Source organism: Globicephala melas, chromosome 2 (genome assembly GCF_963455315.2).
Source record: "Globicephala melas chromosome 2, mGloMel1.2, whole genome shotgun sequence".
In the NCBI taxonomy this organism is placed as follows: Eukaryota; Metazoa; Chordata; class Mammalia; order Artiodactyla; family Delphinidae; genus Globicephala; species Globicephala melas.
This window is the reverse complement of record NC_083315.2, coordinates 20,146,471-20,169,904: the sequence shown is the minus strand read 5'-3', so window position 1 is coordinate 20,169,904 and position 23,434 is coordinate 20,146,471. Positions and strand designations below refer to the sequence as shown.

The 23,434-nt window shown below is 51.1% G+C and overlaps 2 protein-coding genes across 3 annotated transcripts in view; one reads left to right on the top strand and one right to left on the bottom strand.

The window, feature by feature from the left end:
* Nucleotides 1–16,163: 16,163 nt before the first annotated feature.
* On the top strand, nt 16,164–21,621 carry ECHDC3 (enoyl-CoA hydratase domain containing 3). Its single transcript, XM_070044830.1, has one exon. It carries the CDS (start codon nt 17,560–17,562, stop codon nt 18,055–18,057), a length of 498 nt encoding a protein of 165 aa, XP_069900931.1. The 5' UTR covers nt 16,164–17,559; the 3' UTR covers nt 18,058–21,621.
* A 15-nt stretch (nt 21,622–21,636) lies between these two features.
* The window catches only part of UPF2 (UPF2 regulator of nonsense mediated mRNA decay), a 213,275-nt gene continuing 211,477 nt past the window's right edge, over nt 21,637–23,434 (bottom strand). The window contains exon 23 of one of the 2 annotated variants that reach the window (XM_060293309.2): nt 21,637–23,117. The gene's annotated coding sequence lies outside the window, so the exon portion shown is untranslated. The remainder of the gene's footprint in view (nt 23,118–23,434) is intronic. The other variant, XM_060293311.2, reaches the window with a different exon arrangement.

Sequence of the window (23,434 nt, the reverse complement as noted above, 5' to 3'; positions counted from 1 at the left end):
TCTGTACATAAGTGATCTGTCCAATTATGAAGCTGAGAATTAAAGGGGGCCTCACTCAAAGGAATCCAGTGTGTGACTATTTTAAGCCACTGTGCAACCTCAATGGCCCCGCCTGTAGATGCCTTTGTATAATTGTTATCCTTGCAAAATTTCTCTGTGTCAAAGCCCGAGGAGGGTCCTGGGCATGGTGTCAACCCTACAGACTGGAAGATCTTTGAGGGCCCAGACCCTTCCTTCCAAGTATCCTGCAAATCTCCAGACTTTAGGAAGTTAAGGAATACAGGAAGCAGTTAACTAGCAAATGACAATGAGGATCTTCTCATCACACTTCAGCTCTCAGCCGCAGGATGTGCCCTGTCTCGTGCCAGCCACTTAGATCCTGAAAAGGGCCTCCCTTTCCCTCCTTGGTGCATTGGGGAAAAGCAAGATATAAACGTAGATCCCACGGGTTCTCGATAAGAGAAGACACAAAGCATTTAAAAGCCAATACTTGAGTGGGATACAGCTCAAGTAGTGACCTGGGATCACATGAGAGGCCTGGGATAGGATGGGTAGGATAAAGGAATTTGTAAAAAGGTGACGTCCCTAGCTCACATCATTCGCTACCTGCCGACACTTCATTTTTCTCCTAATCTAGGCAAACCACTATGTTCTTGGTGTTGTAACAAAAAGGAGCAAGCTTCACCACTCCTCGCCTCCTTTAAACCCTCTCATCTGGCCTTGCAAGGGAAAAACCCTCAGAACGTGCCTGAAGGTTTAGAGTCGTTCACCCCAGATCCAACCCCTCAGCTCCTCCCGGGAAGGGCGCCAAGGACCCGGGGGCGGGGCGGCGCGGGGTAAGGGGCGGCGCGGGGGGAGGGATCAGAGGCGGTGTAGGGGTATCGGGGGCGGGGCTCGGGGGTGGAGCAAGGGTGGTGGGGCGCCCGGGGAGGGGTTACGGGGGGCGGAGCGTCGGGGCGGGGCCGGAAGACTAGGGGGCCCGGGCGGTGGGGTGGGGCGGGGCGGCAGGGACCCGGGGGCGGGGTCCGGCCTAGGAGAAGAGTCCGGTGGAAACCTGGGCCTGCGATCCCCGACTCGGTTTTGCCCGCTGCCCGGAGCGGTCGAAGCGCAGCGGTCCGGCTCGCTCCCGCGCCCCTCGGAGCGCCCAGAGCCTGCGGTCCTTGGCGTCGAGCTCAGCGGCGTCCGACCCCGGCGCGTCTCTGGCCGCCATGGCCGCCGCCGCGGGCCTGCGGGCCTTGGGGGCGAAGGGGTCGGGCTGGCTCCGGCGCGGCCCGTGGCCTCCGCTCACCGCCGGCTTCTGCAGCGGGGTACCGGCCGGGATCGGGCGGCCGGAGCTGGGGTCGCGACCCACCAGCACGCGGTAGCGGGACGGCATCAGGTCAGCGGCCCGCGGGCGTGCGGGGCTGTTCCCAGGGAGGGTGGCCGGCGGGACCCGGGAAGAGAGAGGGGCGGAGGAGGCCGGGCCGCCGACCGCGCCACCCCACGCGGAGTACAGCGAGGCTCGGTCAGTGGTCAGCTCCGCCCGCCACGGAGCCCAGTTTATCCATCACAGCGGATCGGTCCGGCGGAGAGGTCCGACGTGGAGGGAATCCGCGGATGCTGCGTTTACAGACGTCCCTTGCCTGGGCCCAGTGGCCTTCGCGACCCTGCAGGACGCACACGGAGGATTTAAGTGGGGCTACCTGGGAGGCCTCCAGCACTGCCTTTAAACCCGGGCCAAGTCGACAGTGCAGTTGGGCTCAGCGTGGGCAGCCTTGTGGGAGGCGCCACCGCTGCTGTACCTTTGCGAAAGCCCTTCAGAAGAGGGTTCTGTGCCTCACAAACTTGACCTGGCTCCGAGGCGAGGTCAGGCATAGCCGAGCTGCTCCTTGGCCATCATCTAGAAGTGCCCACGTGAGGGCAGGTAAATAAATAGGCTAAAGGACACAGGGTACTGAGCTCTGCCCTTTGGCTCAACAAGCCTAAAACCCTTTTACAAAAACGTACCAGGGCACAAACTTGAAAGTGGACGGTGGCGTGATAAAGGTAGAAGGCCCCAGCCCCATCCAGGCCTCACTCTGACGTTTGCCTGGCCAGGGCAAGAGTGCAGAGGGAGGCCTAGGTAGCATGTCTGAGTATTTAGACCTTACAAATCAAGCTGTGAAATATGTTTTCTTCTCCTCCCCTCACGAGTAGGCCGTCCTAAGACCTGGAAGGCTGTGTTTGAATTTACAATCCCCAGGCTCCTAGGAACTCCCCCAAAGCAGGGGAGAGCCTGCAGCTTTGTTCTTTCCTTCCCACCCTGTGCTGCCTGCCTGCCCCACCTCTCCACCCCTCCCTCCTGCTGCTCTGCCAGGGGCTTGGCACACAGGTCTGCAGACACCCCGTGCAGCATGCCCACAATCTGTCTAATCCTTCACCCGCTACAGACAACTGCTCACAGCCACCCTCTGGACCTAATGGTTCCCACTGCAGAGCCAGGGAATTCCAGGGTTTCAGGTGACTGGGGTGGGGTGTGGAAGAGGGTGGTGATTTCCAGGTGGGCACATCCCAACTTCCCAGTGGACTCCTTGCTCACCTGGAGGGGCACCGCTAGAAGAGGGCCCGGGCAGGGGCCCTTCTTGCCCATTTTCAAGGGCACTTCTGTTTTTGCAAATCTGGCCCATTTGGCACGGCAGCCAGGCAACAGAAGATCTCATTGATTCTCCAGAGTTAAACATGAATCAGAAGCGGGGATGGTGGGAACAATCTATCATACATGCTGGGAATGGTTTAGTAGCAAGGAAGCCCGGAGGCCAGCGCTAAAGCAGAACTATGTCAGGCACTAAGTGGGTGAGCTGGAGCAACTCACTCAAGTGTCCCTTTTCAAAGCTGCTTCTCTCGGTGACAGTACTGCCGTGTAGTGAGGGCCAGCTCAGAGTCGGGTACTGTGCTCGGCGCTACACACTCCTTATCCCAGCCCTTACTACAGCCCACTAGGTAGATAACGCCACTTGACAGGGTTCAGAGAGGTAACAGCCTGTTCGAGCTCACATGGCCAGGAGGTAGGGTTGCCAGGAGTCAGAGAAAGGCCCATCCGCCTCCAAACTTGTCATCACTCTTGCCGTGCCATCGCAGGGTACTTGCCACTTAGGTTTAAAAGAGATGCCAAAAAACTAGACAAGGTTAAAATCCACAGCAGTGGTGGAACTGGCCGTGAAAAACAAATGCTCTTTTTGGTCATGAATTCAGTCGACAGATACATGTTGAGTGTTGCCCTGTGTGGGAATCTGGCAGTGTCTTGCCTCCTGGACCTTCTGGTGGTTTACGCCGATAGGATGGCCTTCCGACAGCTCACTGTGGCATCTACAGGGACCATCTCTTGCCCCGTGAATGGAAAGTTTACATTTTTTAAAAAATAAATTTATTTATTTTTTGGCTGCGTTGGGTCTTCGTTGCTGCGCGTGGGCTTTCTCTAGTTGCGGCGAGTGGGGGCTACTCTTCGTTGTGGTGCATGGGCTTCGCATTGCGGTGGCTTCTCCTGTTGCGGAGCATGGGCTCTAGGTGTGCGGGCTTCAGTAGTTGTGGCACTGAAATTGTGGCTCGGTAGTTGTGGCTTGCGGGCTCTAGAGCGCAGGCTCAGTAGTTGTGGCACACGGGCTCAGTAGTTGTGGCTTGCGGGCTCTAGAGCACAGGCTCAGTAGTTGTGGTGCACAGGCTTAGTTGCTCCGCGGCATGTGGGATCTTCCCGGACCAGGGCTCGAACCCGTGTCCCCTGCATTGGCAGGCAGATTCTTAACCACTGCGCCACCAGGGAAGCCCCGGAAAGTTTACACTTTTATCAACTGCCCTGGTGGTGACCTCACTCTTAAAGAGATCCTCTCTCAAGAGGGGTGGTGTTAAAGCTCCAGGTGCAAGACATCCCATGTTCTGAACCAAGGTAGCCACTGGGGGAATTCAGACGCGTGAGATTCTGAGGAGGTATTATCCACGGGGTTTGATATCCTGTGGAATGAGGAACGGAGCCATTGGGCAATCCAGGATGGCTTTCTGAGATAAGCGAAGGGGGAGGGGCCGCTGAGGTCACTGGGGGAAGACGCCCAAGGGGCGCCTCGGTGGAGGAGTCCCGGAAGCAGGCCGGTGAACTTGTGGGTCTGGAGCTCAGAGAGAGGTTTGAAGTGGGGCAAAGACCGGGCGTGGTCAGCACAGAGGTGGTAGCTGATGCCAAGGCCACGGTGAAGTGGCCCGGGAGGAGTGTATGGAACAAGAAGAGGGCAAAAGAGGGGACTCTGAGGGTCGTGGCATTTGGGGCTGAGAAGAAGGCTAGGAGCCCGTCACGGAAGTAGAGAAGGAGCAGCAAGAGAAGCACCAGAAAAACGGCGGGGAGGAGCGTGTTTCCAGAAGGCGAGCAGGACCACGGCAGCCACTGGGTTTGGTTCTGGCAATCGGGAGAGTCTTGGCAACAACAGCTTAAGTGGAGTAGCAGGCACAGAAGCCCGGTGACCCAGGGTTGACACAGCAGTGGAAATATCAGATTCAAAAAAGAATGAGGGACTTCCCCGGTGGCACAGTGGTTAAGAATCCGCCTGCCAATGAAGGGGACACGGGTTCGAGCCCTGGTCGGGGAAGATCCCACATGCTGCGGAGTAACTAAGTGCGTGCGCCACAACTACTGAGCCTGTGCCCTAGAGCCCACGAGCCACAACTACTAAGCACATGTGCCACAACTACTGAAGCCCGTGCGCCTAGAGCCCGTGCTCTGCAACGAGAAGCCACCGCAGTGAGAAGCCCGCGCACTGCAATGAAGAGTAGCCCCCGCTCGCCTCAACTATAGAAAGCCCGCACGCAGCAATGAAGACCCAACACAGTCAAAAATAAATAAATTTATATTAAATTAAAAACACTTATTAAGAAAAAAAGAATGAGGAAGGCAGAAAACATGGGCGGAGATGGATGGGAAACAGATAGAAAATATACAACAATCATCTGGTGTCTGGCTTGTTGCCCATTCCGTATAAGATCAAAAAGAAGACATTTCTATGTTTAGGCAGTAAGATGAAAACCCAGGTTATTATCACCAGCACGTGGGGTACTTAAAACAGCAAGCAGGCCTTTGAACACCAGCTTTTGGGGGATGACGTCCCAGACGCCCTCTTGCTGCGCAGTTCTTCATGTATCACCCCATTCTCAAACAGGAACGATTTTGCTGAATTACAGGATGTCACTACAGAGGAGGTGAGACAGTGTTGTCAGATACGCATATTGGCATCTTGCCTCTTCTGTGGGGTGGGTGGGAGGAGATTTCGGGCCATATTTTCTCTCCGGACCCTGCTGCTGTCTTACAGACCTCGCAGCCACTCAGTCTGGGCGGCGATGATTTTGGAACTGCTGCGTCTTGCCCTTTCTGTGGAGGTGGCAGTAATGGTTCTGAGAGCAAACCTGGAGAAAAAGGGAAACAACTCAAGGGAAGAGAGAGAGCCCCACGTGCATCTCAGGTCGTCTCCTTGTCTTGACCTGGCTGTCACTCCCGAGAGTTGACAAACCCTCTCAATGGCCTCTGAGCGCCCACAGCTCTCTTTTCTGGGGTTTTTAAAATAGCTCCCAAATTAGAAAGGAACTGCAAGGGGTCCTTACTTGTTCTGACTTGGCACATGACCCGGTAATTATCAGTTGTTCTTCGCAGGAGCATTGTCTTAAGCTATCCAAAGAGAAGAAACGCACTGTCACTGGCGACACTGAGATCTCCAAAACGACATACTTCACGAAGCCGAAAGCCAAGATCTGAAGGCCATTATTATTTCAGGTATTGGTCAGGTGTCCATCCTCAGTGTTCTGCAGAGCCCAGAAGAGGTGTCTCAAAATTCTTTGGTTAACTAGGGCATTCCCTCATTTAATGGGAGAATTATTTTGAAGCTCCTAAACTTGTGTATGGTGGGAACCTTGGTGCTGACACTACTAACTGTGGAAATTATGGCAAAGATTACTGTGCAGTGAAAATATGTCTTTTCCTTTCTGTTGGATACTAAACATTGCCACTCGTGGCTATGCTGGTCTTCCCATCAAAAGCAGAGCACTGATTTCCTCGTGGACCTTATATGATGGGTTTAATCGCCAATCCTTTTGGTAGACTGCCTAGTCCGCTAGGACCAGGCTGCTAGGACACTCGATCGGTTTGTCTTTCAGTTCTTACCAGGCTCTCAACTGAGATGAGCAGTCTTCTTCAACGGTGCCGGAAAGGGTGCCACATTTTGCCCAATTCTTTCCTTGCTCTTCTTCCAGTAAGAATTTTTACCAAATTATCTGGTGATGATGGCAGTGGTATAAATAATAGCAATGTCGGTATTTTTAAAGCCTCCACAGACAAGTAATATGGATGATGCTCTGTGATGCTTTTTTTAAAAAAAATTAAGGACCAGGGCTTCCCTGGTGGCGCAGTGGTTGAGAGTCCGCCTGCCGATGCAGGGGACACGGGTTTGTGCCCCGGTCCGGGAGGATCCCACATACCGCGAAGCGGCTGGGCCCGTGAGCCATGGCCGCTGAGCCTGCGCGTCCGGAGCCTGTGCTCCGCAACGGGAGAGGCCACAACAGTGAGAGGCCCGCGTACCGCAAAAAAAAAAAAAAAAAAATTAGGGATCAGTGTTTCTGGAGAATGTGACCTTCTTATCGGTGGTTGAATATACATTTTCAACTGTTTTATGTGGTGAAGAGAAAAGAAATAGAGCTGTTTGAGGTCAGCAGTCGGGGGCGTGACCCGGATGCAGGAAGGCAGCTCACCTCCAGATGGCGCCATTTCCTCCCTTGCTGCCTGTCAGAACCGCCAGGACAAGAGGAAATATGAAGAAGTGTTTCCGGCTTATCAGTGGAATTACACTTTGTTGTGGTGGTTAATGACAACAGTGACAATAAAACCACCTCCTCAGGTCCCTTGTTTATAAAATAAAGGGATTCTCTTCACACTTTGACCTTCCTGACTCCAGCCCTAGGGGTGGCCCGCTGTCTACAGGCTAAATGACAGGGGCGCTGCTGAAGGCCTGGTGGATTTATGTGGCCCTCGGTCAGTCGGTATACTCAGGCCAGACCAAGTCCCAAAACAAAATTGTGGGACCAAAGGGACGACTCTGAAAAGAGTACCGTCACCTTGGTCCCTGAGCCTTCTCCTTTTTGTAATTGTGTGTCTTCATTGGTTTCCACCAGGGGCCTTTTAGAAAACAGATGCCTCACCCTGCACTGTCATCATAAAATACTGGCTGCAGCTTTTCAGGCTATCTGGAATTATTCTTATCAAAATCGGGCCATTAACTTTCTCTAAGCGTCCACAGCATCGATACGCTCGCTCCCTGAAGTTATTCACAGCCCCAGCTCTGGCTGTTTACATCTCTGTCTTTTCTTTGCTCAACTGGAAACACTGCAGCTGAGGGGCCTGTATTTTCTTCTGGGCATGATTGAAAGGAACTGACGGATGAGCACGGCCCAGATTATCACGCTGAAGTGTTCCGAACCTGTTCTGAGGTAAGCCAGGGTGACAGTTGACTTTGCAAGCCTGAGAGTGATAACAGTATTAAATATTGAATTAGCCTTCTAGTTTACAGATAAGGTCTTAAGCTATGAGACGTCACCACTGCAGAACTATTGAAACCTCTATGGTCATTGGCAAACCCTTCATCCAAGCAACTATTTGGTGTAGACTTTTCAGAAGTGACCGTGGTTGGCTTTTGATCTTGCCATAGGCCAAAGAAAGGAAAACATAAGCTGCGACTCAGAGTTGCCATCTCTGCCTTAAGGGGGTATGTCTTGGTATCCATGTCTTAAGTAAGAGGTAAAGGGTAGAAATGTACATCTTTAGAGAGGAAGAACCTAAGATTATTAAAAGTTTTAAAATTTTAAACTAAAACAACTCTGTTAATGGCAAAGAGAGCATTCTTAACAATAATGATTACTATTTTTTTATTTTTATTTTTTTTGCAGTACGCGGGCCTCTCACTGTTGTGGCCTCTCCCGTTGCGGAGCACAGGCTACGGACGCGCGGGCTCAGCGGCCATGGCTCACGAGCCCAGCCGCTCCGCGGCATGTGGGATCTTCCCGGACCAGGGCACGAACCCACGTCCCCTGCATCAGTAGGCGGACTCTCAACCACTGCGCCACCAGGGAAGCCCTTAACAATAATGATTTTTAAAATTATTTTCAAATGCTTCTTTCAACTGACCTTTATAATCACTGCCTCCAAGTAGGAAAATAACCTTCTTCATTTTCACCTCCGTCTTCTGTCTCTTTAACCACATTAAGGAGGGAAATTGACAACAGATGCAGGGGAGGAAGGACAAAAGTTGGGGGTGACTTACAAATGCATCAAATCAACCCAGATAACCAAAAATATAGAATCCAACTTTAAGTAACACATTGTTCATTTAATGAGCATCTATTGAGCACCTGCTATATGCATACTTGCAAGATACTGAGGGAAATAGAAGGAAAAAAGAGTTTCCAGCCGACCTGAAACTGGAAATCTAGTTGAGAAGGAAGACGTATAAAGCAGTTTCATAACCTAACCCTAAGATTACTTCACCTAATTTCTCCTTCGTACATTGACTTAGTCATTCATCTCTTTGGTTATCAATGTTTATTAATGATTCAACAAATATTTAGCGATACCTTCGCTGTAGACCAGACAGAAGTGAGCATCACAGAGGGGAAGGGGAAGGTGATTGGGATACATTCTCGTTTTCCTTGCCTTTCCAGAAACCCCTTCGGAGATCACATTACAGTTTCTCATTTTGTGGAGGGACAAACCGGAAAAGGGATTGACTTGACTTCATGGAGATGGGAGCAAGTCAGAGCCAAGACTTCAGTCTTTTGTTTCACATTAATGATGCTTATAGGACATTCCGCTGTTGTGTTTGCCAGGACTTGGTGCTTTAAAAGTTATTTTTCTACTAATCTGGTATGTTTGGTCGAAATAGAAGATCATCGTAGAGAACCAGTGGAGCCCTTCCATCCTCCCTAAAGGGCCTGTTTTGGTCACTTTTCTGTGGTATCTTCATGAACTGAGATCTCAACAGCAAAGGGCCACAGGGGAGCTGAGATTCTCCCCCGGACAAAGGCCAGATCTTCTGGAAGCTTCCACCCCACGGATGCCTCCAACTCACTGAAAAAAGACGCATACAGGACCTCACCCCGATGTAGTAAAATAGGACCTGAAAGTACACTGACTTCTCTAATACTTTTTCGAAGAAAATCACATTGCCCTGGATAAATCTGAACACCGTGAACTTGTGTGAGATTTCAGTTTGCAAGTGTAATCAGCAGGCAGACAGGAACAGAATGAGCTAGGTATTTCCCCTTCAGTTTATGCACGAGAACAGGGGATGGAAGAAAGGAAGAAATATCTGGATTGTCTCCGCATCTAAGTTCTGTAGCAGATTTGTCACAGACCACAAGTGCCGCATGACGGTTAGTTATTTACAAATCAGAAATGGGGCAAATTGAAAATGAGAAGAAACACCTGGTCAGGGAAGAGCGAACGTCACCTCCCTCGGGCAGATGTGGGGGGCTTTCGCTGGAAGCCCGTCCTGGTCTCTTCTTTCGTCCCGTTCAAGTTTGAAGGTGGAAACCCTGGTCCAGGAAGAGTCTTCCCTCCTCCTCACACCCACCACTGACGTGACAAAGGGACAGGGCCACTTGCTTTGGGAACGAGCGTAGAACCCTCCGTGATGCTGTTCAGTGAGGCTGGGGCAGAGTTAAATTTATGTCCCATTTTGGAGTAGGCAGGACCAAAACAAGTACTGAATTCAGGAGGCAAAATAGGAGGACTAATCATTCTTGACAATCAAGGGATTGGTTACCCAGCTGGTGTATTAGCTAGGTTCCCTCTGTCTTCCCTGAATTGCTCTCTAACTTTATTTAAAATATTTTTTAATTATAAAAGTAATAGAGGGCTTCCCTGGTGGCGCAGTGGTTGAGAGTCCACCTGCCGATGCAGGGGACATGGGTTCGTGCCCCGGTCCGGGAAGATCCCACGTGCCGTGGAGCGGCTGGGCCCGTGAGCCATGGCCGCTGAGCCTGCGCGTCCGGAGCCTGTGTTCCGTAACGGGAGAGGCCACAGCAGTGAGAGGCCCGCGTACCGCAAAAAAAAAAAAAAAAAAAAGTAATAGATACTTCTTATAGAAAATTTGGAAAATCTAGAAGAACAAAAGGAAGAAAAATAAATTACTGATACTACACCCATGATCATACCACCCAGAGAGAACTGTAATTAATATTTTGCTGTATTTCTTTTTCATCCTTTCCCATGTGTACCCATTTGTTTGAATGATCATACATGGGTGTGATTATACAGTATAATTGTATAATATCATCATAGCATTGAATGCTTACTATGTGCCAGGTGATACTTTGAGAACTTTAGACATGTTAATTTACATAATCTTCCTGTTCTGTAAGGTTGTTACTATAATTATACCCATTTTACAGATGTGAAGACTGAGGGATAGGAAGAAAGTAAGTGATAGCTGGGGTGTCAGTATCCAGCAGCCTCACTGCAGACCACCATGCTGATATTTCTCTCAGAAAATTTCATTGTAATGAGAATGTAGCATTCCATTGCATTGGAATATATTTTAGTTTATATAGCCATTTACTTATTTTTGTATATTTATATGATTTATAGCTTTTACTATTATAAAATAATGATTTGGTGAACATCTTGGTCCAGACAGCTTTTTGCCCTATTTCAGATTATCTCTTAGAATTCCTAGATCGAGGGTAGGATATTTTTAACGTTGGTGATCTACTGGATTGCCTAAGTATTTCCCACCAGCTTGTGTGGAATCTCAGCCCTTCCTAGATGACAAGCAGGAGACAGACTGTGCCACCCAAGTCACAGCCAACTGACTCTTCCTACCTTCAGCTGATCAGGTGACGGATGACACTCAGAGCTGAAACAGTCTTTTCTGCTTCTGCAGTCAGACCTTACGTGCTGTTGTGCAGCCTGCTTGCTACCGTGTCCCCTGAGAAGCAGCGCTGCCCCTCACCCTCCCCATCCTCACGTATGTGCAGGAACCCCCTGTACCCGCCAGCAGTTTGGGGTGCTGTACATGTATGTGCATTCCTCTGGAGGAGGGTCGTTAGCATTTACCAGGTTCTCAAAAGGCGAACCCCCAATTCCTGATATCAGGAATATGACATCATATCCCTAAATATATAATTGGTCACTTTATAACAAAGCTGACAAGTACCAAGTGTTCATGAGCACAAAAGGTAAGTTCCTCAGGCAAAACCTTGGAATCCGTGAAGGTCGTTTTCCTTGGAGCGGCTGCGTGGGAAGCAAGGCCAGGTCCCCGCCTCCCCTCCCTCCTGCCGGGGTCGAAGGGCAAACATTTATACACTGAAGTCACCATAGTAACACAATCTGTTTAGAGTGTCATGGGAAAAAATGGAGAAATTAGCCAAGTTACTTCATAAGCTGCAAAACTAAGTTAAAGTTCTGGAGATTTTGGGGGGGAGGGGTCTCACCTGAGCCAGTTTCCAGCTACCCTCTCTGTGCCAATGCATTTTGGAATTCATTTTATTTTATTTATGTATTTATTTATTTTCCGGTATGCGGGCCTCTCACTTTTGTGGCCTCTCCCGTTGCGGAGCACAGGCTCCGGACACGCAGGCTCAGCGGCCATGGCTCACGGGCCCAGCCGCTCCGCGGCATGTGGGATCCTCCCGGACCGGGGCACGAACCCATGTCCCCTGCATCGGCAGGCGGACTCTCAACCACTGCGCCACCAGGGAAGCCCTGGAATTTTGTTTATTTTGATGACAGCAGGGTGTTCCCCACCATCTTAATAGAATTGAGAGAGTATCTTGGTGGTAATTGGAGAAGTAATTACTAAGGAAATTACTTCCCAGGCCCTTTCCCACCTGTTTCAGACTTTTAACACAAGAGCTCCACGCAGGCACCTTTGGGACAGAACTGCTTGCTCCCCAGAGGTCAAAGTCAGCCCTCTTCTGCAGCGGGGTTGCTAGGGGAGCGGTTGAGGGGATAGCATCCTCACAGAAATCATGCTTAGGGACAGACCAGGGGCCTGGAGTCAGACAGAGGTGGCTCAGACCCCATAGCCCCCCTCGCAGATCTGGTGGCCTTAGGGGGTTACTTCCCCCGTGAGCCTTGGTGTCCTGGTTCCTTCCTCCTGGATCTCAGGAAGACCAAATCACACAGTCTGGCTCACCGTCGATATTTAATGAAAGTTATTCTCTTTGTGACTTCCCCTACCCTTTTTGTCGTAGAATCTGATACACTGATAGCATATGAAAAGGGCTCTGAAAACAGTAAAGTCACATAAAATCCTGTTACTGTCGCACCTCACTCTTGGATGGAAGCGAAGCAGGTGTGTTTGCTCTTCAGGTCATGATGCTGATCCAGACCCACCCGGTCCCCATCATCGCATGGTGAACGGCCTGGCCACTGCCGCCGGGTGTCAGCTGGTTGCCAGCTGTGACATTGCTGTGGCGAGTGACAAGTCCTCCTTTGCCATGCCGGGCGTGAACATCGGGCTCTTCTGCTCCACCCCCGGGGTGGCCTTGGGGAGAGCGGTGCCGAGAAAGGTAACTGAACTCCCTGCACCTCCTTGCTAACTGTGATCCTCCAGTGCCTGTGAGGGTGAGTTCCAGAACTTTCTTGTTGAAAGTACGGTTTGATTCAGGACATTCTGCCCAAAGCAGAGCTGGCTGAATGTACTAATGTCTCGTGTTGGGAGGTTATCCCAGTGGCTGTCAGTTTGTAAGTCACTGCTTTTCATTCTTGCCTACCTCTCAATACAGCTGGTTAGGTTTTTAGATATGCTTTGTTTTCATAAAGGTGAACATTTTTTGCACTTATTTGAAATGCAATTCAGACACAGTTTTGTTGCACGGAAAGGTCGCCCATGAGCTATAATAGCATGGTGACATATGCCAGTATAAGAGGCTAGGACATTCTGTCGCTGGCTTCCTGTTTGCCAGCAATCTGTCTCATTCCAGAACGGACTGAAAGTAGCTGATACACTGAGTGTGTCAGGTTTGCAGTGGTTGCAGGAATGTCCTGTACATGGTGTGTCGAATCTGCCCCAGAAGGAGCTGCATTGCCAGAGTTGTTCTGTTGTTGCTCATCCGAGTGAAGTCCACTTTCTTCACAAACTTTCCTCCTTCCTATAACGTCATAAAGAATGTTTACTGAACAGCTCTTAAGTGGAAACCGGTGGTTTCCTTGTTTTCCTTGTAAGGAAAAATACATCCTTATTCTCAACTGGAAATCTGTTTTTAAAGGGGGTGCCAGAGTCGTAGCAAGTAGGGAATCTAAATTGCTTTCTAGAATATATTAACCATTTTAGCATCAACTAGGAAAATTAGCAGTTGCTCATATGCCGGAGGCACAAAAGAAATGAGCCCCAAGGGAAATCAAGCCGCAGGACCAAGAGGTTCAGGGGAGCACACCTGCCTTTCATGCACCTCATTAGCTTTTACGGAAATGTGTGTTTGTGAGAAAATTCTGGTGACAGATACCTACAAACACATACACTTATGAAAACCAGCTGGACATGGGCTCCACGTTGGAAAAGGTGACCCTCAGAACACAACAGCTTGCTCCAGGGTCCTCAGACCCAGGGGGGTGTCTGGATCCCACCAGGATACACATTTACCTTAAATGTTACGTATTAATTCAATAAATACTTCTTCAGTCCCTGCTCGGTGCCAGCACATTAAATTAAAATGCATCACAAAGTTATCGTCAGAGCTCATGAACGAAGTATCTTGTAATTGTGCAAATCAAATCTCCAGGCCTTTTGCACATTAAAGGTGGTTGCTTGGCCAACCTGCTGCTGTTCAGCTTTGACACCTAACATTCTGGAAGGTTCCATGTTAAAGCATTTGAAAACTTTAAATCAGCCCTACTTTCCAGATAAGAATCTATTCTTTCTCAAAACAAACTTTAGGACTTCCCTGATGGCGCAGTGGTTAAGAATCTGCCTGCCAATGCAGGGGAGTGCGTTCAAGCCCTGGTCAGGGAAGATCCCACATGCCGCGGAGCAACTAAGCCCGTGTGCCATAACTACTGAGCCTGCGCTCTAGAGCCCGTGCTCCGCAGCAAGAGAAGCCTCCATAAAGAGAAGCCCGAGCACCACAACGAAGAGCAGTCCCCGCTCGCCGCAACTAGAGAAAGCCCACACACAGCAACGAAGACCCAACACAGACAAAAATTAAAAATAAATTCTCATTTAAAAAAATATTAAAAACAAACTTTAAAAATCAAGGCGTATACTTGAGTTCCAGAAACTTACAAATTGATCATATGTGTCAAATTTTAAATTCGTTTTCGAGAAGAAAGAAGGAAAAAAATTTTTGTCAAAGACAGGCCTTAAATTCCCAGGAAGCCCAGTTCTCAGAACCATGTTGCATAAATCTCACCTGCGTGGCCCGCCCCAGGAGGAAAACTAGGGATTCACAAAAATCTAAAGCCGACCAAAACACACCTGCCTATCGTCAGTGCTTGGCTGCACCCACAGGGACGCATCCATACACGGGCCGCCACCTGCGTGGGTGACATGCCAGCGTTCCCGTGCACATCCGCCGGGAAGCAAAACTAGCAGGTGCCTTTGCAAAGTGGCCCAGTCGGGAAGCTCCGCCCCTTTCAACACGGCTGAGGCGGCAGGTGTGGGTCGCCAGTGCCCTCTGCTGGTCACCCTAGGGAACTGCCCAGCGTGCGGAGGACGCTGCCTTTTGTCCTGCAGAAACCGTGGCGAGGAGCTCTCGGGTTCCAGCCAGACTGAGCCTGGGCGTGAATCATTTATCACGTGTGCAAAGTGTCCCCCTCCCCCAGCTTGAGTTAAATATGCATCTTCGTTGCACGTATAGACGACCTGCCTGGTGCAGCTGCTCCCTCCCGCAGTCAGAGCTGGTCTCACCCATCCCCTAAAGCAGTGGGTACCACGGGCAGGGGGAGCACGTGAAAGACCAGAGCCCCGGCTTCCCAAACCAGTCAGGTCTCTGCGGGAACACTTGCTTCCTCCAGTTTACCCACAGTAACTCAGTGCATCTGCGGGATCTGAATTCCTAATTGATTAGATCAGAGTAGAACTTGCAAGATGGAGAGGATGTTAAGTGAAAGCCTTGCTACCCAGCCCGCGTGCGGATCACCAGAGAGCCTGGGAACCGGGGGTCTCAGGCTCCCCCCGACCCACCGCGTCAGAATCTGCATGTTAACGGTGACGCTGTGGCCACCACAGGCGTATGTTCAACAGCCCACCTCACGGAAGGGCTGGGGCCTCAGTGACTCACCGGAGGTCTCCCGGCTGCTGAAGTTAACCCATGATCCCCTGTCAGGTCCTTCCCTTCCGGTCCTGCCGAATCGCTGCCCTAATGCTGACGCACTACCAGCTAGTTCTTCTCCTACACGTGCCTTGAGGAACCCGAGACCCCTCTGCTTTAAATCATCAGGGGCCTTGATACCTAAAGCCAACACTGGAGATTCATACAAATTTACAGGAGGAAGCAGCCTGTTAATAACAGGCACTGCATTTACTAGGGGCCTCCTGGGTGCCCCGCACTGTAGTGTAAGTTTTACACAGCTTTCTCCAATCTTCACAATTCTGCAGGAGAATGGAAATCTTTACTCCCATTTTTTCAGATGAGGAAACAGACTCAGAGGGTTAAACTGCCCCCTTAAGTTTGTGTGGTTGGTAAGTGGGATTGGAACTTGGGGACATCAGACACCAGGGGTCAGCCTTGAAGGTCAGCCTTGGCTTCAAGTGCTTTTTGTTGCTTTTAATACAGATACTCTGGGAAGAGGAAGTATAAAATCACCACCTTGTTAGGGGGACCCTAACAAGGGTTGATAACAGAAAAGGGTGAGAGGAGGTATTTTCTTCTCTCATCTGAAGTTTCAGGGGAAACAGTAAGTAAAGATTGTGCTAATTCGCCATAAAATAGGCTTTCTTTTTCTCAGGGAATGCCACTCTATTATCTGATCCGTGTGGGTACAACCCCTATAAATCAATGTGGTGCTAAATAGCATTACCCCACCAGGCCGGTAAGGACACTGATGCCAGAGAGGGCCATGAACTAGGCAGGACCAGGTAAGAAGCTGAAGGCAGGCCAGGAGCATGAGTGCCCGGGACAGGGGGTACGTGAGTGCCCGGGACAGGGGGGGACTCTCGTGTTCTCTTGCTCCTTCCCCAGATCGGACCCCCTGGCCTCTGCCCTTCACTGGGACTCGCTGGGAGTCTTCAGGGGCGTCTTACTTAGCAGCCCTGGATCAGCAGCACCGGTTTTTAGCTCCACATTCACACAGGCACTTCAGACACACTTTGCAGTGACAATGCTGTTCCTCTTCAACTATGAAATAGTCTCTGTAGCTCCTGCTGCCTCCAGCATGTCATCATGAAGTTTCCCAAATTGGACAACATTGGGATTTAGTCCTCTCCCCTAACTGCAGAGGAGAAAATGGGGCCAACATCGCCTTGTCCCTGGTGGCTAGTCCAGTCCACTGTGTGCTCCATCTGCACCTATGATGGCATCTGTACCCACCTTCTGGCCTCTCCTCTTCCACCAAAGCCCAATCCCCCAGTAATACGATCTAGTCTCATGATTCAAAAAACCACCTTAATCAGTGGTTCTAATCTGGGAGCAGTACTGGCGCCAGGGGCCGTTTGGCAGTGCCTTGATTGTCACAAGTTGGGACAGGGGTACTGCTGCCCGGTTGATAGAGGCCAGGGATGCCACAAACATCCTACAATGCCCAAGACAGCCCCACACAACAAAAAAATTATCTGGTCCAAAACATACAATAGCCCTGAGGTTGAAAAACCATGACCTAAGTGCTGATGATACCGCAAGCTAGTCCAATGATCTATAACAAACCACCCTCAACTCAGTGGCTGCAAACAATAGTAATTTGTTTAGCTCGTGAATCTGCAACTTGGACAGGGTTCAGAGAGGAAGGCTTATCTCTGCACCACAGTGTCCGTGGCCTCAGCTGGGAAGGTTTGGAAGGGGAGCATGACAGCTGGGAGCGGTGGTCTGAGGGCCCGCCCGCTCCCACATCTGGCTGTTGAGGCTGCCTCTCAGCTGAGACCTCGGCTGGGCTGGTCAGGGGCACACACAGCACAGCCTCAGAGTGGCTCAGGCTTCCTCACGGCGTGGCAGCTGGGCTCCAAGCTGAACAGCCAGAGAGAAAGAACCAGTGGAAGCCGTGTCACCTTCTGGCCCGGCCTCTGCAGGACTGTGGCATCACCTCTCCTGTACTGTGTTTGCCTCCATCCATCCACTCCTTAAATCACTCACCAGTAAATATCCTGGAGGCTGCCTACTATGTGCAAGGTACTCTTCTCGTGCTGGCGATACAGAAATAAACAGAAGAGTAAAAAAAAAAGTCTCTGACCCTAGTGAAGCTTATGTGCCAACAAAGGAGATAATACAATAAACAAAATGAATGTGTAAGCTATATAGTAAATGGTGAAAGTGCAAAGGAAGACAATGCAGCCCGAAGGGGGGATGGTGCTGGGGTGTGAGCTGTGATTTCAATAGAGTGGTGACACGTGACCTGAAGGAGATGAGGAGGGTCCCCCCCTCTCCTGGGTGCTCATGGATCCCGTCCCTGGCAGGAGTCTGGGGATGGAAGACCTCAGAGTTGATGGGGACATGGTGTTTGAGGAGCAGGTAACTGGCCCGAGCGTCACGGTACAAAGTCTCTGCAGAGTGAAGCAGGGCAGGTGGGGCCTGGGCGGCGCTGGGTCGCAGGATGGCCGGTGCCTAAATAACGGCCCCTGTCCCCTCCCACAGGTGGCCTTGGAGGTGCTCTTCACCGGGGAGCCCGCTTCTGCGCGGGAGGCCCTGCTCCACGGGCTGCTGAGCAGGGTGGTGCCGGAGGACAAGACCACGCGGATGGCGAGGAAGGTGGCCTCGCGGGGCCGGCCCGTGCTGTCGCTGGGCAAAGCCGCCCTCCACGGGCAGCTGGCTCGGAACCTCAGGACCGCCTGCCACCCCACCTCCCAGACCATGGTGGACAACCTGGGCCTGCCGGATGCCCAGGAGGGGGTCAAGGCCTCCCTCCAGAAGAGGAAGCCCGTCTGGTCACACTGAGCAGCCTCATCAGAGGAACTGGGGGCCGTGAGCCCAGTGGGCAGCGCTCAGGGTTTCCCCCCCATCGACCCCACCCGTGACCTTCCGACCCCCAGACACCACCGCTGCCTCGTGACTGTAGCAGAGCCAGCCTGCTTTTCCAGCATCAGTCACGTCTCAGTGCACGGGGTCTGGGTTACGAGTCAGCGCTCCCTGGGGAAGGGGTGACCTGGAGAGTCGGGTGCTAACGTGAGCGGAAGGGCTGTGAGCACACAAGAAAGCCCATGTGTGACGCTCCTTCCCAGGACCTTAGATGAGGGGATGCCCCCCCCAGGGGAGAAGGTGAAGATAAAACTGAGGCGAGAAGGAAGGATTTCAGCCCGACTCTGTGACCGGAAAGGGCCCCCAAGGTGGAGGTGGTGCCGGTTGCCCACGACAGAAACACTGCAGATCTTCACGAGATGCTCTCCCCTCTGAAAATCTTCCTGATTCTACTGAGAAATAATCATGCCTCTGGCTTTGGGATAATCTTATGGGGTCTTTTAAAGATTACCTATTTAGAGAGACTGGTAATTTTAACTCCCCAACCAGACTGTAAGCTGGTTGAGAGAAGAAAATCAATGAACTCTCTTTGATGCCTGTGCTGATGGACGTCTGGTAGGTGCCGGGTGCTTCTGTAACGAAGGTCCCTGCCACCAGGATACTGGGAACCTGGACCCTGGGCTAAACCTGAGGATAAAAGCATCAGGGAGAGAAAGGAGGGACGCAGAACACACATTGTCCCCTCAAAGGATCACTTCCTCTGGAAGCATTTCCAAACTCTGCTCAGCTTCTGGTGAAGAATCCCGACTAGCCTCGAGCACTTGAGTTCCCCAAAGGTGGTTCAGGACCTAAACGTCTTACCTTCTGGCTTCTGGTCCACTTAGGCCCCGGAAATGGCCCAAACCTCGCCTCCGCCAGCTCACACCTGGGGCTGATCTTGTTTGTTAAGGCCAATTTTTTTTTACCTATGATTAGAGTGGCCGTAAATGTAATTCGTTCCAAAGACAGAGACCCGTGAGGCTCTACCCGGTGGTTCTCATTCTGATCACGGGGGCAAGCAGCCCCTGGAAGGGAGGTCCCCTAGTGGGTTTCTATTGAGATTGGCCTTTTTTTTTTCTTTGCCAGAGTTTAGAAAGGTGAAAAAGAGTGTTTTCTTGGAGGGCTTCCCTGGTGGTGCAGTGGTTAAGAATCCACCTACCAGTGCAGGGGACACAGGTTTGAGCTCTGGTCGGGGAAGATCCTACATGCCGCGGAGCAACTAAGCCTGTGCACCACAACTGCTGAGCCTGCGCTCTAGAGCCTGTGAGCCACAACTACTAAAGCCCGCGTGCCACAACTACTGAAGCCCGCGCGCCTAGAGCCCGTGCTCCGCAAGAGAAGCCACTGCAATGAGAAGCCCGCGCACCGCAACGAAGAGCAGCCCCTGCTCGCCGCAACTAGAAAAAGCCTGCACGCAGCAACGAAGACCCAACGCAGACAAAAATAAATAAAATAAATGTAAAAAAGAATGTTTTCTTGGAAAGGAGGAGCTTGTTACTGAGAATGTTCCTCAGAAGAAGAAAGATCATCAGAGCCACCAGTCTCTGGAGCCCAATACACACCAGCACCCCCTGTACATCCTCATTCAGTCACCACCAGAATCCAGCAGAGCGGGGCCACCATCACCTCCAGCTTACAGATGGGTGGTGGAGACCGGGGAGAGGGAGGGTCCCAGATTCTGTCTGCTGATAAAGCCGTGGGTGCCCTCCATCCCCCCACCGCCGGCTGCCCACCTTGTCGGGGAGCCTGGGCTGGAGGGAGGCTGGCCTGAAGACCTGACCCCTGCCCCTCAGCTTTCCAGAACCCAGGGCTGGACTAAGCGCGCCCCCTGGAGGACTTTGCCGGTGCACTGGGGACGTGGGATTTGACTATTGGCAAATCACCAGTGGAGTTTTACTACGAATCTGATAAACAACTGTCTGAAATTTCATCCCAGGCTGTGAAGGACTGGCCATCATGAGCTGCTCAAAAATAATCCGCCGGTGGGGCCCCTGCGGTGGGCCCCTGCGGGTTGCCCCCCGTGGGAGTTGCTGTGTGGCTGCTGATAGATCCCACAGTGAGGAGAGGGTGTTATAAACTCCGGGCTTCGGAGAAAGTTAGCGAAGCCTTCTCACACGTCCCAAGGAAAACCAAGTTGCCTTTCCAGTTTCTGTATGAGCGGCACCATAGCCTCCAACCAGGAAATCCTCTGGCCTCTAGGCTGGCTTCCCAACCTGTGAGCTGAGGTGCCTCAAGGACTCGCTATAAATCTTAATAATCGCCGGAGCAGAAAATAATCTAGAAGGAAAATCTGCTACCCAAACACCAGTGTCACATAATTCACCCCCACGGCAAATACAAATTGGGGGTGAATTTGCATCTCTGCTTCCTTCCACTGGGATATTGAATGAAAACGTTCTGATCACCACCACAGACGACTGCTTTTGGAAAGCCTCGTGTGTTCATCTTTCCCTCTGTACCATTTACTGCTCAGGGAGCTTTGCTGAGCTCAGCCCAGAAGATCCCACACCAGCAGATTCAGGGGCTAGAAAGTCAGCGAAAGGGGCCTTTGATTCTGCATGGCCTGGGGGAGACAGCATTCCCAAGGCCGGCCTCAGCCCCCCAAAAGAACAAACATGGCGCAAATAAATGACTAATTTTACACCAACAAATGGGGGGGCCTGCCAGGAGATTTATTGAGCCGAAACTCTTGCCAGGCAGCCCTCGGAAGGAGCTCTCTCTGCTCCCCGGTATGTGCATTGGCCACAGTTGAGCCAGCATCTATATGACTCTGAATCCCGTGCCTCTGACACCACACCGCAGTCCTCCCAATGTACCGAAAAGATCACAGTTCCAGCCTGGAGAGACGGACGACCAATGCACTCAAAGGAAACCAATCAGAAATGGCAGAGCCAAGGCAACGCAGCTTTGCTTACCGAGGGGATGCAGGAGAAGCACAGATTCAACCTCGAAGAACACCGAGTTCAAGTCCGAGGATTGCCACCATCTAGCTGTGTGACAGTGCAGGTGACGGAGCCTCTTTCAGCGCCCAGGTCCCCTTCTGGGACCCTCGTGTCCTCCCGGTTCTGACACTGCAGATTCTACAGCAATGGAAACTTGCTGTGAAACCTGAAACAGGTAGCTTTGCTCAGAGAAAATGCTCTTTTACAAAAGGAGAAGATGGGCCTCTTTCCCTAGAAGCGGTGAACAGTGAAAACACCTGATTACATTGGAGAGCGAGAAATCATTATGGAGCCTCGGAGCCTGGGGGCCACACCTGAACCTTTTAAAAACGTCCGGCTGGGAAGCACCTACAGAGTGAAATCGGCAATCATCCTAATTTTGTCTAGGGGCCCCCTTTCCTCTCTCCATCCTCTGAAAACCCACTGCACTAAGCTTTTAAATTGTTTTAAAATATTTGACTAATGAATGATTATTCTTTCCTGGCAGTCATCAAGAGGCCAGAGTTCAAATCAGCCTTATTGAAGCTCACCTGTTACCGTTAATAAACTTAATGAAATTTCAGTCTTGCAAGGGTTTTTCTTTCATGTTCTGGAGCCCAGAATGTATTTTTCAGGTCCCAAACAGAGGCCCGCCCCCCACCCACCCTAGAGAAGCTGGCAGGCCGTCCTGGGCCTGCAGGATGGGAGGGCCTGGCTCCCTCTGGCTCCCTGGGGGAGGGGAGGCCACTGTCCCACAGGAAAGGGGGAGGGAAGGCTGGGGGCCGGGTGAGTCCAGTGTTGTGGGGTTTATGCTCCTCTGACGTCCTCGCTGATTTTCATAACGATGTTTCCTTCCAAGCTGCATTTCCTGCCCGGGAATGTCTCAGCTCTGACCCAATTTGCAAGTATTTGTTCACAGATTTAAGAAATCTTTCCCTTTTCTGTTGTATGTTTTCAATATTTACCTTACCTAACTCTGTATTGAGATGGTACTGGCCACGTTTAGAAATTTCTAGGAATCTAGAAACAGGAAAAAATGTTGATCAAAGTGGAGTGTGATTTAAAGCTTATCAATGCTGCGACTGATGTCGTGGTTGCTCTGTGCCGGGCACTGTTTAAGCATTTTCTGGATGTTAATACATGAAGCCTCATAAAGTCTCTATGCACTAGGCTTCATGAACCCCATTCTACAGAGAAGAAACGAAAACACAAAGATACTGTGACTTGCCTGTCATCACACAGCCGGTAGGGGGCAGGGCTAGGTCTGAAATCCAGGGGGTCGGGTTCTGAGCACGGACTCTACCCCAGGCCACCCTGCTGCCCCTCTTACTGGCTTTGAGGTGACAGCGACATTCCATCACTTTGTAGACACTTCTGTTGTGCAGGAAGCACACTGAATTATTCTTTTTTTTTTTTTTGCGGTACGCGGGCCTCTCACTGCTGTGGCCTCTCCCGTCGCCGAGCACAGGCTCTGGACGCGCAGGCCTAGCGGCCATGGCTCACGGGCCCAGCCGCTCCGCGGCATGTGGCATCTTCCCGGACCGGGGCACAAACCCGTGTCCCCTGCATCGGCAGGCAGACTCTCAACCACTGCGCCACCAGGGAAGCCCTGAATTATTCTTTTTAATCACACTCTAGTGTATCATGCTCCCTGCCCCCAAACAAGAGTGTGCGTTCCTACAGGGCCACATCAGTCCTCTGTTGTTTATTTCTCAGCTCCTGGACACTGCCCGGCACAGCATAGATCTCCCATGAGACTTTCCGGGTCCAGTTGAATGCAGCCAGGGTGCAGTTTCCCCACACGCCCTCACCCCGTCCTGGCTTGTGACACAGACATGAGAAATTTCTTAAAATTCTCAGACCACATTTTCTAAATCAGTTTTGCAAAGTTGAATAGCTCAGCAAAACGTGAATTAAATCCATGTTTTCTCTGTAGGTCCATGGAAGTTGATGGTGTCTCTGTGTAGGTCGGTATTCAGGAGTTACTTTGGATGAAATCAGATCCAGGGTTCCAAAAAGCCCATTTTCTTTCTTTAAAGCACAGCTGAAGCATGTTTTGGCCTCCAAATGCTTACACTTCTGGTGATAGAACAGAGAGAAAATATATGGTTGGTTGGCAAGGTGAGAAGACAGCTAATAGATTTGCTCTTGACAGACTCTACTGAAATGGTTCATATGCCTATTTAAACCAAAATCGGCTCATTTGTTACTGCTGTCAAAGTTATTATTCTGATCCTTTGATAATTATCCCTTAAGTTACCCAGTCAGTCTGTCCAGTTTTCACACATGAAGTTTCTTCAAGGCCCTAGTCCCATATCAGCAACCCCACCCGGTCCCTAAAGGATGATGGAGAGTTGCCAGGGTCACTCACTGTGCCCCTCACCCCACCCAGCCCA